The sequence below is a fragment of the Geotrypetes seraphini genome, chromosome 9 (genome assembly GCF_902459505.1).
Source record: "Geotrypetes seraphini chromosome 9, aGeoSer1.1, whole genome shotgun sequence".
Lineage (NCBI taxonomy): Eukaryota > Metazoa > Chordata > Amphibia > Gymnophiona > Dermophiidae > Geotrypetes > Geotrypetes seraphini.
In genome coordinates this window covers 35172827-35190668 of record NC_047092.1, presented here as the reverse complement: position 1 = coordinate 35190668, position 17842 = coordinate 35172827, and the positions used below count along the sequence as shown (strand labels likewise).

Below are 17842 nucleotides of genomic sequence, written 5' to 3'. Positions count from 1 at the left end.
GACATTTATTTTAAGCCAAGAAATCCCTGGCATAAATACAGGGCACCGAAAAACTGGGATGCATAGCGATGCCTAATGCCACAGGTGTCACTAAGCATGATTCTGTACAGTGCACTTAAGTTTTATAGAATCTTACTTAGCGCTGCAGTAGTCCACAGCAATATTTTAGGCAACATATATAGAATCAGGCCCTTAGGGCTCCTTTTACAAAGGTGTGCTAGCAGTTTTAGCGCGCGCGCTGAAATACCGCTACCACCTCCTTTTAAGCAGGCGATAATTTTTTTGCTAGCGCATGCTAAACTTGTGCGTGGGTTAAAAACGCTAGCGCACCTTAGTAAAAGGAGCCCTTAGTATCTCATGCTGACTGCAGAAGTTATTTTGAATATCAATGCAACATTTTTCTAACCTTAAGGCCAAATTTTGACTGGCCCCAACTAGGTGAAATGATCCCCTTCACTTTTTTGTGGCGTTATTTTTGTTGAGTATAATTTATTTAAGAGCCCTTTCAGTAAAGCTTTGGGCCCGGATTCTCTAACCAGCGCAGTTTTTTTTAGGTGCCAGTAGGCGCCCAAGCTCAGTTAAAAAAAATGCTATTTAAATGCCATTTCAACTGAGTTCTAAGGCGCCTGTTGGCACTTAAAAAAATCAGTTCCAGAATCACACCTCTTTAGGCCACCTAACGCCACTGTGGCTAATGCCAGAAGTGGCGTTAGGTGGCCTAAAGCGTCTATGGAGGAGCAATTCACGTGAAAAGAAGGTGCTGGAAATGTAGGCCTGGAAAACTCTGGCCTAAATTTCCGGTGACTACCTTTGCTGGAGGCACAATTCTGTACCCAATGCCGTCACATGACTGACACACGATCGATGGCTGCCAACAACAGTGCCGGTTACAGAATCCGGGCCTTAGGGTAGACTAATGGCCATTAGCATGCATTAAATGCCACATGGCCTTTAGTTATAAATAGGACACCCGGTATTTAGCACATGCCAAACCGTTTGTGCATGCTAAACTTTAGCTAAAGGGCCTCTTAAAAAGATGTTTGTATTCAGCTCTCAAATTGAAGTTGAAGAAAGGGAGAAGGAGTTTTGTGTCACTTTTTTTATTCCATGTTTTTATGCTGGTACTATAAAAAATATTGCAGCTCTATTATGATCTCAGTCCTCTCAAATAATAATGGTTGTACCATACCTTTTACTGAAAATGCATGCTGACAAAATGAATGACTATTCTTGTTTGACTTAAACTGTCGAAAGAGATTTGCCATTGACTCCCCTTTGTTAATATTATCTTTTCTGAAAATAGAGCAACATTGCAACATAAATCAAACATTTCAGTATAACATCAACCCCTTCAGAACTTCCTGCCGATCAATAACATTTCAAAGCGAATTTTCAGAATGTAAGGCTAAAACTGATGGATGTGCCTGCTCAGACAACCATTATTTGAATAACAACAACATCTGCGTTCCTCAAAATCAATGCGAATGCTACATGAACAATACCATTGTGAACCCAGGAGAATCGATTCAGGTGATGGATAAACAATGGTATGTATATTACACAAAATCAGAATTAAAAAAAAAGAAGAACACAAAATTTAATTATTCTTTACTTCATATAATATAAGCTAGAGGTTGCAGGGAGATAGACTTAGGAGAAATATCAGAAAATGCTTTTTCACAGAGAGGGTAATGGATGCCTGAAATACCATCCCCAATGGAGGCAGTGGGATCAAAACAATGACAGAATTCCAATCTGCATGGGGTAAACACAGTGGATCCCTACATAGGAAGAAGAGGTATTCAAGGATAACTTAATAACCTTCACACTTCAAACAAGGCATAGAGGGGTATAACCTGGAAGAACAAACAGATACAACTCTAACCACATTTTTGGGCAAACTAGATAGACCATGCAGATCTTTATGTGATCTACTTGTTACTCAGAATTTATACATACAGGTAAAGTAGGACATTATTCAAGTGCAGATTCTTAACTATTTATTTTAGGTAGGATATTAGCTTGTTGTTTGAAAAATTATTATTGCGTATCTAACACAGAAACAGAAGAATGGTGAGCGATAAAGACCATGTGACTTATCTAATCTGCCTAACCACACCAACTACTAAGCTTTATAATCTCTTCCTACCTCTCAGAGATCCTTTGTCCTTTTCTAAAATTAATATTTTCATCTGATAACATTTTATAATGGGGGGAATGGTATTGGGGAAAAGCAACCTAGAAAGGGACCTGGGGGTTTTGGTGGACCAAACAATGAAGCCGGGGGCACAATGCGCAGCGGTCTCAAAGAAGGCGAACAGAATGTTGGGCATTATCAAAAAAGGAATCACTACCAGAACCAAAGAAGTTATCCTGCCGCTATATCGGGCGATGGTGTGCCTGCATCTGGAATACTGCGTTCAATACTGGTCGCCATACCTTAAGAAGGATATGGCGACACTCGAGAGAGTCCAGAGAAGAGCAACAAAGATGATAAAGGGCATGGAAAACATTCCATATGCTGAGAGGCTGGAGAAACTGGGGCTCTTTTCCCTGGAAAAACATAGACTTAGAGGGGACATGATAGAAACCTATAAGATCATAAAGGGTAGAGAGAAGGTAGAGAGGGACAGATTCTTCAGACTGGTGGGGGAAACAAGAACAAGAGGGCACTCAAGAAAATTGAAGGGAGACAGATTCAGAACAAATGCTAGGAAGTTCTTCTTCACTCAGAGGGTGGTGGATACCTGGAATGTGCTTCCAGAGGAAGTGGAAGAGCAGAGTACGATTTTGAGTTTCAAAAAGGGGTTGGATAAGTTCCTGAAGGAAAAGGGAATTGAAGGGTATAGTTAGAGGGTTACTATACAGGACAAAATGTCTTAAGTAAAGGATCACTTACAGGTCCCTGACCTGGGGGACCGCCGCGGGAGCGTACTGCTGGGTGTGATGGACCTATGGCCTGACTCGGCAGAGGCAATGCTTATGTTCTTATAATCCAGTCTGAAAAGCAGCGTCTAGCATCAGTTTCCAAACAGGTCTGATTTATTTTTAGTTTCTCAGGAAACAGACCCATTAATAGTGGGATATGTATTGGCTCGCTCACCCTCGGTCCCCCTCCCCCCACTTAAATCACCCCTTCACCCCAATAACTAGACCACACTCTTCTTGGTAGAAATAGCCGCAGCTCTGTTTATTAACAACCAATTAATTTAAACACACTCGCATAACAAAAACTGTATCCCGAGCTACACATTAAACCATTACCCATAATATTCGGCCCCCGACCCAGCCATGCCAGCAAGGGTCTGGGGGTGGCATGTTCCAACATGCCCCTTTAACCATAGACACCAGAACCTGGGCACGGCTCCCTGCCAGCCCCCCGCACATCATCTGATGAGCCTTACCATACAGTAGCTCTGGATAACCGCCAACCCTAACCCTGCCAGACCAACAAACTGAAACAGACAAAAATGGGTGCGAGGATGGGCGGGAAAAAGCCACCTCGGAGGACCCAGGAAGACACCCCTCCTCCGAGGTCCCGGCTTTATCAGCTCTGGCTGCACGTTACCCCCACGCTTCTCCAATCAGGAGGCCGCCCAACGGCGGGAAAACCTGCCCACCACTCAACTGCTTCCTCTACCCCCTATGCCTGACCCCCACGCAGCGCGCTTATCTCCATGGGAGGCGCTATGGGCCTTCCATCCCCGTGTTACTGCCACCCATCGAGACGAGGGCTCTTGGGCTCTTCTTAACAGCGGGATATGTATTGGCCCGCTCACCCTCTGTCCCCCCTTCCCCCACTTAAATCCCCCCTGCACCCCAATAACTAGACCACACTCTTCTTGGTAGAAATAGCCGCAGCTCTGTTTATTAACAACCAATTAATTTAAACACACTCACATAACATAAACTGTTTTCCGAGTTACACATTAAACCATTGCCCATAATATTCGGCCCCCGACCCAGCCATGCAAGCAAGGGTCTGGGGGGTGCCATGTCCCAACATGCCCCTTTAACCATAAACACCAGAACCTGGGCATGGCTCCCTGCTGCCCCCCCCCCCCCACTCATCTCCTGATGAGCCCCACCATATAGTAGCTCGGGATAACTGCCACAAGGCCTGTACCAAACAGGCCTCCACCCAATAAACCAGAGCTGCGACTATACCACTAAGGCAGCAAGGTGAGACTCACAACAAGTGGTGAAATCATCCAGCAGTAAGTCCCACCCCACTGCCGACTAATGCACCAAATCACGCGCAAACAATCCCCCACAAGTCACATCCACCCAAGTATGCTGATTCTGCACCCCTCCCATGCTGACAACCCACTTTCCCACCTGTCGATTAATCTTTGCCAGCCCTCGAGTCCATCAGCACAACTCCAATCGGCGCGGGCGTGGTATGATATCTGACCATACCAACTGAGAATGGAGGAACCAGTCCAGAACTAGCTGAAAGTCATCTTTAATACGGTCTATGAGCTGCTTAACTGTTAGAGAGTCCACATCGTTACTGCCCAAATGGACCAACAGGAGATCTGGTCGACGGGGTGAAGGATGCATGCAAGCCATCAAAGGAAGAAGCTGAAGCCAGCGCATACCTCGTTGCCCCCACCAGGATACATGCACTCCTCTGCTCTACAAGCCCAAATGCCCTCTATCACTCAGATCAGTTTTGGATCGCTCCATGAAAACCCACAAAGAGCTGCCAGAGAAATAAATATGCCTAAGCAACAACCCCTACCCCACATTCCCTGCAGCAGAATGAACCAACTCACCCACCTGCAGTGCCCCAAAAAACGCCATGGAGAACACTGTCTGAAAGAGCCGTCCCTCAAAGGGGAAGTGAGTAATCCCCGGCAGCACGTCCAACAGGTGCACGAACAAGGCATGCGCCGCACTAAAAAGCCAGATGAGGGGCAGTCCCATCTGAATGCTCTGCTGAAAGAGGAAAACCCAGCCAGGCGCCCCAAAACCGTGCTTGGGAATCCCCCACTCTGAAAGCAGACAGTACATAGTCCACCAACAATGACTCCAGGACTAAACCCGGGACCCAGCCCTTGGTCTCCAGAAGGGTGGCCACCAACCGGAAGCCTGCACAGTAATGTGTCCAAGTCAATGGAGCTATCGACATGCAGAGCATCTCTCAGATTCCTTCCCGACCAGGTCCCATAAAGATTCGAGCATCGGTGAACCTTCCCTATGCGCTCCCTGTGCCAGACGCTGAAACTGTAGAAAATGAAACCGAGACAAAGCGTCAGCTATTAAGTTCTTCACTCCAATGACATGCCGCGTGCGAAAATACAGGTTCAATCGCAAGCAATGCAACATCAATTCCCAAACCAACACATTGACCGCTAAATAGTGCACGCTCTGCCTGTTCACCACGTCCACCACGCCCTGGTTGTCACACCTAAAAATGATCTGCCTATCTCACAACCGCACAAGCCAAAGCTTGCATGCCACTATCAGAGGGAACAATTCCAGAGGAATAATGTTACGGGTGACACCCCGTGCACACCAGAGCTCAGGCCAGCGAGCCGCGCACCACTCCTCCAGTAAAGGCCAAATTCGATCCCACCCACAGAGTCAGAAAACAACTCTAAATTGAAGTTAGCCACCTCTGGGGCCTGTACCCAGAGCATGCCATTAAACCTGCGCAAAAAGGTTTCCCACATACCCAGATCTGCATGCACACCCACGGACAATCTTACAAAAGTCACTTATCAAGGACGCTCGAAGTAGCACACGCAAGAGGCCGCATAAACGCTCTACCCATGGGAAGCACTCGACTGGCAAAATTCAGTGACCCCAAAAAAGACTGAATGATCTTCAATGTCACCTTCTACGACTGGAGAACTTGTTGGATCAAGCTAGACAACTAACCCACTTTCCCATCAGGAAGCCGGGTAACCATCTCCACCATATCTATTTCAATGCCCAGGAAAGTAAGCACTCGCACTGGCCCCTCGGATTTGTCCACAGCGAGGGGGACACAAAACTTCACCGCCATATGCTCAAAAATGCGTTTCAGTTGAGTGCACTTGTCAGTTCCTGGGGTGCCGATGAAAAGGAAATCATCCAAATAATGCACCACCGAGTCCAATTAGGACCGCAAAACTGTAACCCATTCGAGGAAGGAACTAAACAGCTCAAAGTAGGTGCACGATATGGAGCACCCCATAGGCAAACACCGATCGTAATAGAAATTCTCCTCAAAGCGGAAGCCCAACAAAGGGTACGAATCAGGATGGACCGGCAGGAGGTAGAATGCTGCCTCAATGTCGACTTTTGCCAATAAGATCCCCCTGCCTGCTCGTAACACCAGGCGCAATGCACTGTCAAATGAGGCGTACCACACTAAGCAAAGATCTGCCGGGATACCTTCATTGACTGACGCCCCTACCGGCCGAGACAGGTTGTGGATTAGCTGAAACTTCCCCATCTCCTTTTTAGGAATCACTGCCAAGGGTGATATGATCATAGTCGCAAAGGGGCAATCATGGAACGGCCCCGCGATACACCCTAATGCGAGTTCCCTCTCCAATTTGGCCTTAACGACCGCCATCAAATGCTGCACTGATGATGCATTTTGTACCCTACATTCCCACACTTCTCCCTGAAAAGGAATCGTAAACCCTTCCCCAATCCCCTGTTCGAGCATAACAGCTGCCACCTGCTTCTCATAGCGCTGTAGCCACGGGCGAAGAGTCGCCACACGCATCGCCGTGGGTAGCCAACCCCCCGCCTTATGCCTTACTCAGTCCAGGCTGAGCTGCCCCCCCTTCTTGGGGCATTTAAGGACCAAATGAGGTTGGCCACAGAGGGAACAGGCTCGGTGGAACCTACAATCAGTGAAGGCGCAGCTCACCTGGTTGAACCACCAACACACTCCGGGCCCCCCACCAGCAAAACCTCTGCATTCGTGATGAAAGGACCGCCCACTACTTCCTCCCACAGTGGGATGCCTGGTACCCTGAGGACTATGGCTAGACCGATAAGCCATGTGGGTCAGCCACAGGTTGACATCCTGCATGCCCCAGGACATGAACCCATTCTCCTCCATTTTGTCAGGGAAGGCTTCGTCATACTTGAGCCACGACTACCCGCTAAAATGTTGGTAAGCGTCCAGCACTGAATTGGCATAGGATTATAAGAGACCGTAGTCTTGTGGCCACGCTCGACCCCACACACTAGCCAAATGCAAAAAGGATCTTATCCAATTGACCACATTTCACGACACTGGCACCACCTTAGACACCCCACCCTCCTTCCGGTCCTTTTTTTGCCCTTCCTCCGCGTCCGGCCCTCCATTAAGCGGAATATATCCGCGCAAGCCCGTTTCCGAATCCTGTGAAACAGCCTCATGGAGACCCACTCCCAGAGCTCTGTCAAGGCCACCAATGCCAGAGCACCTCTCGCCTGAGATCCCTCCAGCCCCATGTCCCCACTCCCTGTCCCCGCCCCTGCCGAGGGTGCATGTGAAGAAGCAGAAGAACTAGTAGTAGAGGAAGATGAAGAAGACAACGACAACAAAGTGCACCCGCGTCTACCCTTACATTTCTGTTTTGACTTAGCCCTCTTACTCCCAATAGCAGCAACAGGCGCCATATTACCCCTCAAAAATGCTGCAGGAGCACCAGCCTGCTGATTGATGGCGCCATCTGCAGCAGCCGCTTGCTCCACCTTATGCTCCGGAGTATCACCAGCAACAGCCTCGACAGGTCCGCGCTGCGCCATGACTCCAGGAGATCTTCCCTGGGCTGCTCGTCCCCGACTCAGCCTCTGCGCTGTCACCACTGTAGTGTCCACACCAGCGTCCTGCACCTGAAAAGAAAAACCAGACAAAGGAGCAGCCACCGAAACTCGCTCTCCCCCCTGCACCCCAGGGCCCCAAACTTCCCTGTCCTCATCATCCATCCCCAGGCCCAGCACAGGCTGCCAGCTTCCACCCTGCTCTGAGGCCCAAGGAAGCGACGAGCCCAGAAGAGGAGCCACTAAGCATCCAAGGGGGGACCCCTCCCATATAGGTCCCCAAGGATTAATGCCACAGGAGGAGCTTGCACCCATGGGACCCATGGACTGCCCTCTTATAACCTCCTCCACAGAACCCCTGCGGGCTCCCTCAACACCACAAGCACCCCTCCCTCCAGCAGCAGGAGGCAGTAGCTCAAACTTCAATGTCTGCTCCTCTCTACATAGCCTGCCAACTAATACAGGCAGACTCGAGGCCCTTACAGCCGACTTCCCTGTACTGTGGCCTGCAGGAACTTGTGTACGCTGAGTGGCTGCTCCCCCCTGCCCCGCAGGACCGGAGTTGGCTCAGCAGGCCCCGCTGTAACTTCCTGCCGTCTGCTTCTGACCTCTCCAAGGCCCGCCCCTGACACCACTAAAACCGACAAAGCAGCCGTTTTAGCACGGCGTGCCGGCTGGCCAATCTCCTCACTCTGCCCAACTTCCACCTACTCATCCTCTCTGAGGGAGTCGCCGGCGAGCAAGGAGATCTTTGCGGCCTCAGCCCCACCAGCTGCAACTGCAGACGCCATGTGTACTGCTCACCGGGAAAAAGCCGCCTTGGAGGACCCAGGAAGACGTTGGGTCTCCGAGGTCCCGGCTTTATCAGCTCTGGTCACACGTTACCCCCACGCTTCTCCAATCAGGAGGCTGTCCAATGGCGGGGAAACCTGCCCACCGCTCAGCTGCCTCCTCTACCACCTAAGCCTGCCCCCTGCGCAGCATGCTCGACCCCATGGGAGGCATCGTGGGCCCTCCATCCCTGTGTTACTGCCGTCCATCAAGATGAGGACTCTCAGGCTCTTCGTTAACATTTTGAAGGTTCCTTCAACTATGATTTCTAGTAAATGGGGGCTGCTGTGTTGACCCTTAACAGGGCCCATGTGGACATTACTCTGCTATGTGCAAGATATAAAACATCACAAACAAGTGAGGAATTACATTAGAGATTCTGTAAACAAGAAAAAGAAGTTGTGGTCTACTATCCAAGGTTACCAACACAGGCAGACCAGTAATATCAGAATACTGAGGCCTCAGTGTTCTAAAATTGCCGTTACAATCCTGCGGGTTGCTGTGATGCTGGTAAATTGTCTGATTTGAAAATGACAAGCGATGTTCAAACCACTTTGCTTTTTCGGAGGTCTGCGGTAATCCCTTCCAATCAGTTGTAGTAGAAAGTGAGCAACACGTGCAGGAACAGTTCACAGACAGAAGCACAAATGTGCGCATGCACCCATAAAAGCTACGTCGTAGATGCGCTTGAGTGTCAATCATAGGTGTGCCACATTCTAGCACATCATAGCGAATAACTGCCAATGAATGTCATATATGTCATATACATGCATCCATCCATGCCATAGGCAGAGGGGTGGAGTACCAGCAATTCATGCAAATGCGAAAGCTTTTTATCTATACTGCTGCTGCACATATATGCTGCCCCCCGCCCCCCAATTTTTTGGAACTTCCACTTCTCATGCAAGTGGCAGCTGAACTGCCAGCATACGCTTTTAATGAGTGTGCATGAAACGTGCTTTTAACAGATGCGCGTGTATATGGCCCTCCTCCCCATATTAAAAATGTATCCTATTTCAATTTCCATCTAGAATCTGCAGCCCAGACTTGCTGATGTACACTTTGATGCATGCTCACATGAGATGCACACACCTGAGACGTGCTTTTAATGCACTACTGGCACCTCCAGACCTGTCGATAATTATGGCTCGTTAAAGGTCGACACTTCATTTAGTGCATCACCAGACTGTTAGGCCATCACCTGGAGTGCTCGTTTTAATATTAATGACCTTGTTGTACTACATTCACATAGCAGAGTCAAAGGCATGGAAAAGACATCGGTGAGCCATCATGTGCTTCAGTAGGTAAAATACTTTGATGCGAAACTGATTACAACTGATTTAGCATCAATAGTTACATGGCATGGTAAGTTTAGAACATTGAAGCCTGAGTCCAAAAAAGCAAACCTGGGATGCTCTGCTGATTTTTTTTATTTACCAATAACACTATTTTTTTGGACTTAGTATCCCAGTATTATTCATCTGCTTGTGCAGAGATGCCAAATTACTCAGTTCCAGACTGGAGACTTTTTGAACTTGCATCCCAAAGCGGTGTTGGATTTGTAGTGTTTGATCCCACCCATTAAAACAAGTGCTGTAAGTCCCATAATGCACCAGGATGGGGTAGTCAGAAAACCAGGACTGTCCCAAACTCTCTAGCCTGGATCTGGGTAACTTGGCATCTCTGCTTATGTTGGCACTCAGGGATTTTGGGGCTTGATTCGTCATGCCTTTACACCCATTCTCTTTGCACTCAGACCCTTTTTGTCTAATGGAAAATGTTTCAAACATCTGGCTTGTATGATCTGTTAAGGCTTTACAACAGTTCCTAAAATACAGTATGGATTATTAAGGCAAAATCATTCAGGTTATGCGCCCAGTATGAGCTAAGAAGATCTGTTCACTAAAAAGTTGTTAAGTTAAGGCACTTAAAATGATTTATGGCTTCCGGCCTCGAGTATAACTTTAAGAGGCATTTCCAACTGGCACCAGGGGTATTTCTGTATCTGTAAACTTTGTACATTGGGCGCTGCCCCTTTTTGGCATAGGTAAGAGTATCTATGGTGTTTCAAAGGGTGGTTACTTTTACCCACGGTGATGGAAAGCAATTAGCTGCCGATTTTATCTGGGGAAAAATTATTTGAAAGTTGGCCTCAAAATGAGGAAAGCCTGTAGCACATCTGGTCCATTGCACTGTAGCTAGATGTGAGGTTACAGAAATTATCTATAAATATTAACTACAATATTATGCTCTTTATTAACCACATGCCAGGCCAGAAACAGAACTTTATTTAAAGAGGACACTTTTCAAATCCATTTACCATACCATTTCTTATACCCCGCAAGCATCTACTGGGATTTAAGCTTACATAAGATTAATAAGGTTACCAACATCTGCCCAAATAAATTGGTTATTGAAAATTACTTTTACTGCTACTACTTATCATTTCTATAGCACTGCCAGCTGTATGCAGTGCTGTACATTAAACATATAAGAGACAGTCCCTTCTCGTTAGAGCTTACAATCTAATCAAAACAGACAAATGGGACAAATAGGGTTAGGGAATTTCTCACAGAGGGAATGATAAAACAGATATTGGTAAGAGTTAGGAGTTAAAAGCGGGCTCGAAAAAGCTTTTGCTGATCCTTTACTCAGACAAAAATATATGTATGGATAAAAAATGTCAAAAGGCAAAAGTTGATTTGTTCAGAAGCAAACAATGGCTCTCTTTTACTAAGCCACGGTAGAGGTTTCTACTGGAGCCCGAATTCTGTGAACTTCGGACAAGCGTCAGAGCATTTAGCACTCCAAGCCGTGGTAGAAACCTCTACCATGGCTTAATAAAAAAAAAAAAGAGGGGGGTAGGGATTGCACATTAATTCGATTTTCAAATCTGTATATAGTGTTTTGAAAGGAAAAAAATACCCACAGAAAAAGCAGGTGCAAATCTCTGTGTGCTCTTTTTCCTTTGGCAATTTTCAAAGTACAGTAAGTTGGGATCAGAAGGTGGGATGAAGCTGGTTAATGACAAGGAAGAAAGAATTCACTATGTTAGATCGAAGAACTCTGTTTTCCATAGCTGGTAGAAAACTTTGGAACTCTCTTCCAAGTGTTTTGAGATTAAGGGCTCCTTTTACTAAGCTGCGATAGCGGTTTTGGCGCACCCTTAGCGCGTGCAGAATTGCTGCATGTGCTAGACGCTAATGCCAGCATTGAGCTAGCGTTAGTTTCCCTGCATAGCGCGGGGGTTTGCGCGTGCTAATATTCTGCGCACGCTAAAAACGCTAGCGCACCTTAGTAAAAAGAGGGGGGTAAGTAAGGAGCGTATGAAGTTTAAAAAACAGCTGAAGTCCCATCTGTTTGTAGATGCTTTTCTATAATATTGGAAGTGTTATGACGGTTAGAGTTGAAATTTGATGCACCAATGACAACATCAGATTGAAATGCTATTTGTATCTTTATTTTGGATTTGATTCTTCTGATTTGTCCTGATATGTACGTATTGGTGTGCACTGCTTAGATTTAAGTGGTTTATAATTTTTTAAATAAATGAATAAAGGTACCCTTCTACTTTCCTTGTAAGAATTAATGCAGAGTCCATTGTCATTACTCCCCATGCACCTAGATTTGAAAACTGCTCTAGTAATACAGAAGAAAAACCCGATTTAAGATTTAGCAAAACTAACTTTCTTTTATTATTTTTTTTTAGCACTTGCACAGACGGGACATTAAAATGTGAGACACGTCAAAATACAAGTAAGCGTAAGATTTTATTTTAAAAGATGCAAATATGTCTAGTTGAAAAATACATAGATCACACAAAAAGTACCACCAGCAAAACCTAAAAAACATATAAATAAAAGTGGGGAGCAAAATGATTAAAAATGACTACAAGTATAGAAATGCATCCTGCAGAAGTATTCAGTCCTTGAGGTCGAAGATCTTCCAGATCCCGAAAGTAGGTGTGGTTTAATTCTGAAACACAGCTGTGTTGGGACTACAGAGAGAGATGAATCAATATGCTGTTCTAATAATGGTGCCACTGGAAAAGAGACAATATGATTTCAGCTGCTTGGCTTTCTGGACTTCCACTTCCAGTAACATTTTTGGTGGCTTTATCTACATATAAAGAATATATAAACTAAAAAATATCTGCGAATGAAGGATTACAGTATGTTGAAAGGTTGAGATTATAATTCACAAAGGCTCTGAAGATTTTTGAACATTATTATGAATGCCTCACACTTAATATCATTTTCAGATTGTTTTCTGTAGTTGCAGTGATTGCTAAATATTTTGCTATCCACAAAATTGAACGTTTTACCCACAGAGAGTCAAATCTGGTTACATTTTTATATTCGGGAGTAGATTTTTCAAACTGTTCTTTCGCAAATCAGGGGGCCATTTTTCTAAGCTACTCTAAAAAGTAGCTTGCAGTATATTTAGTGCATAGGTTTCCCATACGCTGAGGCCACTTTTAGTGTAGCTCTAAATTGGCTGTATTTCCTATGAATGACTACACGTTAACTTCCCAGTTGTCATGGGCCATTAGTGCATGAACCAATACCATCACCTATTTTGTATGCAATAGGAGATCCTGCGCTAATCCTCCAGTAATCTGTGCCTATGCACTGATTAGCAGAGTTCATGTCTACTCTCTACTTCCAAACATGCCCCTGTGCCAAAAAATAAAAAGTATTTTTTAGAGCATGGGTAGAGTGCCACAATCCCCAAACTACATGCCTGAGTGCATCCTGCGGTAATGTTTGTTTATTAAGTATTTGATACCCTGCTAATGCAGAAGGTCATAGTGGCTTACAATAATAAATAAAATCAATTTAAAAGACAGGAGCACCATTTGTTGATAGGAAAGTTAAAAACAAAAAACAAACCACTCGTTCATACAAGTCACTCAAATGCAAGGGGCCACTGAAAAATTCTCAGCCCAACCAACACAGTTGGGGCGATCTCCATCAAGGGCTACACACTTTGTTCAGTGATTTTCTACTTTTTTCATTCTGTATTTATCTTACAGAACAATTTTGAAGTGTTCCAGTTCCTTCCAACTCTTCCGTAAACTTCTAAAAACTTTTTTATTTGCTACACATTTTGAAAATTAACTCTCTTGTATTTCAGTTTACTTTATTTTTTTAATTTATTGTTAACCGTGTCGAGCTTCCTTTGGTTGAAAACCCGGTATATAAGGTTAAGTTTTAGTTTAGTTTAAAAGAATTGGAAAATCACTGAACTAAGGCCCTGATTCTACAAAGTGCATCCCGATTTTAGACAGCTGTATGCGTCCTACAGCTGTCTAATCAGCCAATCGGGATGCACGTTTTTAAAAAAAATGCTCCCCAGGCAAGCCGCCTATATTGAAGGCACCTCTGGGAGCCTAGGGAGGCCCGCAAGACGCCTAAGCTCGCCCAAAAGCCTTAGGCGAACCTAGGCGGCCCTACGCGTCTCCCTAATAGAGGAAGAGACGCTTAAAATGTAGGCCAGCAAAATGCTGGTCTACATTGTAAGTAGACGCGGCCGCTATACTGATCGTGGCAAGGGATCTCCCTGCTGCAATAAGTATAGCAGCCGCAGGCGCCTGTCCCATCACCGGCAGGAGGATGCCCAACTCCTCCTGTCGGAACCCCAAACCTCCCCTCCCCTCCAAACTGGTAATCGCTGACAGGAGAATGCCCAACTCCTCCTGTCGGAACCCCGAACCCCGGACCCCCCTCCTCCCAAACTGGTAATCGCCGACAGGAGGATGCCCAAATCCTCCTGCCGGAAAGCCCGACGACCCCCCCCCCCCCCCGCCCCAACTAATCTCCCTCCCCCAACTAACCTTTAAATGTTGGTCGGCTGGACGGGTCTTGCTGCCGTCCAGCCGACAGGCCCGCCTCGTGGAAATGAGACGGGCCCGCCCCTTCCCGGCCCATCCCCGCTAAATCTAAGGCCTGATTGGCCCAGGCTCTAGAAGCCTGGATCAATCAGGCCTTAGGCATAGCGGGTCCGCCCATTCCCCACTAATCCTAAGGCCTGATTGGCCCAGGCTAGGCAGCGATAAGTGTAGCAACTGTGTCTAATTTAACCCGATTCTCTAACCGGTGTCTGTACCATGGACGCCGGTTACAGAATCGGGGTTTAGTGTAGGAATGATTCTGTATAGGACACCTCTCCTGGGCGTCCTATACAGAATCAGGGCCTAAGTGCATAGCCTTGATGGAGACGGCTCCAACTTTGCTTGCTTGGCTGAGAATTTTTCAGAGGCCCTTTGTATATACTAACCTGTGTCTGCTTGCCTTACCCACGCCCTCTGTCCAGAGCGCTGAAAGCTCACAGGCATTAAAGCTTTCAATGGATTTAAATCTCAAGAGTGGTGTTAAAATGTTTGCTGAAAATAAGCTTTCAAAAGAGTTTTAAATTTTGAGAATGACCATTCGGAGCATAGATATGGGGAAAGACCAATGCAATATGAGAGGGACAGGAAAAACTACAAAGCAGAATGGGTATATTCATAGTGCCCAAATCTTGGGGAGGGAAGAACTAGTCTGTGGGAATCCAGAGAGTGTAAGGAAGGTGGAGGTGTGTATAGGATAGTAACTGAGGCTTAATGTGGTGGTACTGTATACCTGTATGTAGGGTCTTGAACGTCAGACATAAGATTTTTAAATGGCATCTATATTGTAAGGGCAACTAGAGCAAACAAATCAGTAGTACATGCGTTAGTGCTTACCACAACTTAGTAAAAGGTCCCCTAGATTTACTAAAGTGCGCTATCATGCTTATGTGTGCTAGTGCTATTAAGGCATGTTAGTAAATAGGTTTTATTGTGTTTAATGTGTGTTAGTGTATGGCAAGTACTAGCACTTTTTTAATAAATCCAGATGCAGCAGTCACTAATCCTGTGCTCTGCTATTTGCTAGGCGCAAATACTATGTGCAATTCTGGTTGCCGTATCTCCCAAAAGATTTAGCGGAATTAGAAAAGGTAGAGAGAAGGGGGCGACAAAAATGATAAAAAGGGACGGGACGACTTCTCTATGAGGAAAAGCTAAAGCGGCTGGGGCTCTTCAGCTTGGAGAAGAGATGGCTCAGGAGTGACATGACAGAGGCCTATAAAATGCTGAATGGAGTGGAAAGGGTAGATGTGAAACGCTTGTTCGCTTTTTCCAAAAATGCTAGGGCATGCGACAAAGCTAGTAAGTAGTAGATTTAAAACAAACTGGAGAAAATATTTCTTTACACAACGTGCAATTAAATTCTGGAATTTGTTGCCAGAGAATGTGGTGAAATCAGTTATCTTAGAGGGGTTTAAAAAAGATTTGGATAAATTCCTAAATGGGAAGTCCATAGGCCATTATTGATATGGCCTGGGGAAATCTACTGCTTAATTCTAGGATAAGCAACATACAACCCTGTTTTACTACTTGGGATCTAGTTAGGTATTTGGGACCAGCTTGGGCCACTGTTGGAAAAAGGATACTGGGCTTGATGGACTTTCTGTATGTCCCAGTACGCCAATTCTTATGTGAGCCAAGTATAGGACATTCAAGTCATTGTGACATCACTGATGATTTGGACTCTTAGGCATTGGTGGAATGAGGCTTTATGACAACACAGTTTCAGCTCTGGAATGTTGCTACTATTTGGGTTCTGCCAGGTACTTGGGGCCTAAGTTGGCCACTGTTGGAAACAGGATACTAGGCTTGATGGACCTTCGGTCTGTCAAAGTATGGCAATTCTTATTCTAAGTGCCCATGCCTAATCAGTTACGCATTTAGGTGCGTAACTTCTAGTATTATTTGCCCTGTGTACTAAACTCCTAGGCATGCTTCTCTCATACCCAAGCCCCTTTAGAAGTTGGACATGATAGACTTTGTGTGTGAACTTCTAGAACAATGACTAAAGGCAGTTGCATGAACAATTGCATTTTATGCCAAATAATTGACTGCTGACTCCAATTAGCATCCAATTATTAAATTAAGTTGTGCTTGCAATTGACTTATAAATTGTGCATACAAATTTGCACGCTAAGCATAAATTTGGATGAACATAAAACATAAGAATAGCCTTACTGGGTCAGACCAATGGTCCATCAAGCCCGTTCTCATGGTGGCCAATCCAGGTCACTAGTACCTGGCCAAAACCCAAGGTGTAGCACTATTCCATGCTACCAATACAGGGCAAACAGTGGCTTCCCCCACGTCTTTCTCAATAACAGACTATGGACTTTTCCTCCAGGAACTTGTTCAAACCTCTTTTAAAACCAGCTACGCTATCTGATCTTACCACATACTCTGACAATGTATTCCAGAGCTTAACTATTCTCTGAGTGAAAAAAAATTTCTCCCTGTAACTTCATCGAATATCCCCTAGTCTTTGTAATTTTTGATGGAGTGAAAAATCATTCCACTTGTACCCGTTCTACTCCACTCAGGATTTTGTAGATTTCAATCATATCTCCCCTCAGCCATCTCTTTTCCAAGCTGAAGAACCCTAACCGTTTTAGTCTTTCCTCATACAAGAGGAGTTCCATCCCCTTTACCATCTTGGTTGCTCTTTTTTAACCTTTTCTAGCGCCACTATATCTTTCTTGAGATAAGGAGACCAGAATTGAATGCAGTACTCCAAATGAGGTCTCACCATGGATCAATATAGGCATGGATCGATACAGGGGCATTATGACATATTTAGTTTTGTTAACCATCCCTTTTTAAAATAATTCCCAACATCCTGTTTGCTTTTTTGCTGTCGCTGCACGTTGGGTAGAAGGTTTCATCGTATTGTCTACAATAGAAACATAGAATATGACGGCAGAAAAGGGCTATAGCCCATCAAGTCTGCCCACTCTAATGACCCAACCCCCTGTCTTTACTCCCTTAGAGATCCCACATGAATGTCCCATTTTCTCTTAAAATCTGACACGCTGCTGGCCTCAATCACCTGCAGAGGTAGACTGTTCCAATGATTGACCACCCTTTCTGTGAAGAAATATTTCCTGGAATCACCACAAAATTTCCCTCCCCTGATTTTCAGCAGATGCCCTCTGGTGGTCGAAGGACCTATAGGACAGAAGATATCTTCCACCTCGATACAGCCCGTAACATATTTGAACGTCTCAATCATGTCCCCCCTCTCTCTTCGTTCCTCTAGTGAGTACAGCTGCAATTTATTTAGCCTTTCTTCATACGTGAGATCCCTGAGCCCCGAGACCATCCTGGTGGCCATTCGCTGAACCGACTCAATTCGCCGCACATCTTTCC

At 45.5% G+C, this 17842-nt stretch overlaps 1 protein-coding gene across 1 annotated transcript in view; it reads left to right on the top strand.

The window, feature by feature from the left end:
* LOC117366894 (mucin-19-like) overlaps positions 1-17842 on the top strand; it is a 441720-nt gene that overhangs the window by 355050 nt on the left and 68828 nt on the right. The window contains exons 65-66 of the mRNA XM_033958871.1: positions 1304-1547; positions 12296-12342. Of these exons, the coding sequence (XP_033814762.1) occupies positions 1304-1547; positions 12296-12342 (291 nt within the window). The remainder of the gene's footprint in view (positions 1-1303; positions 1548-12295; positions 12343-17842) is intronic.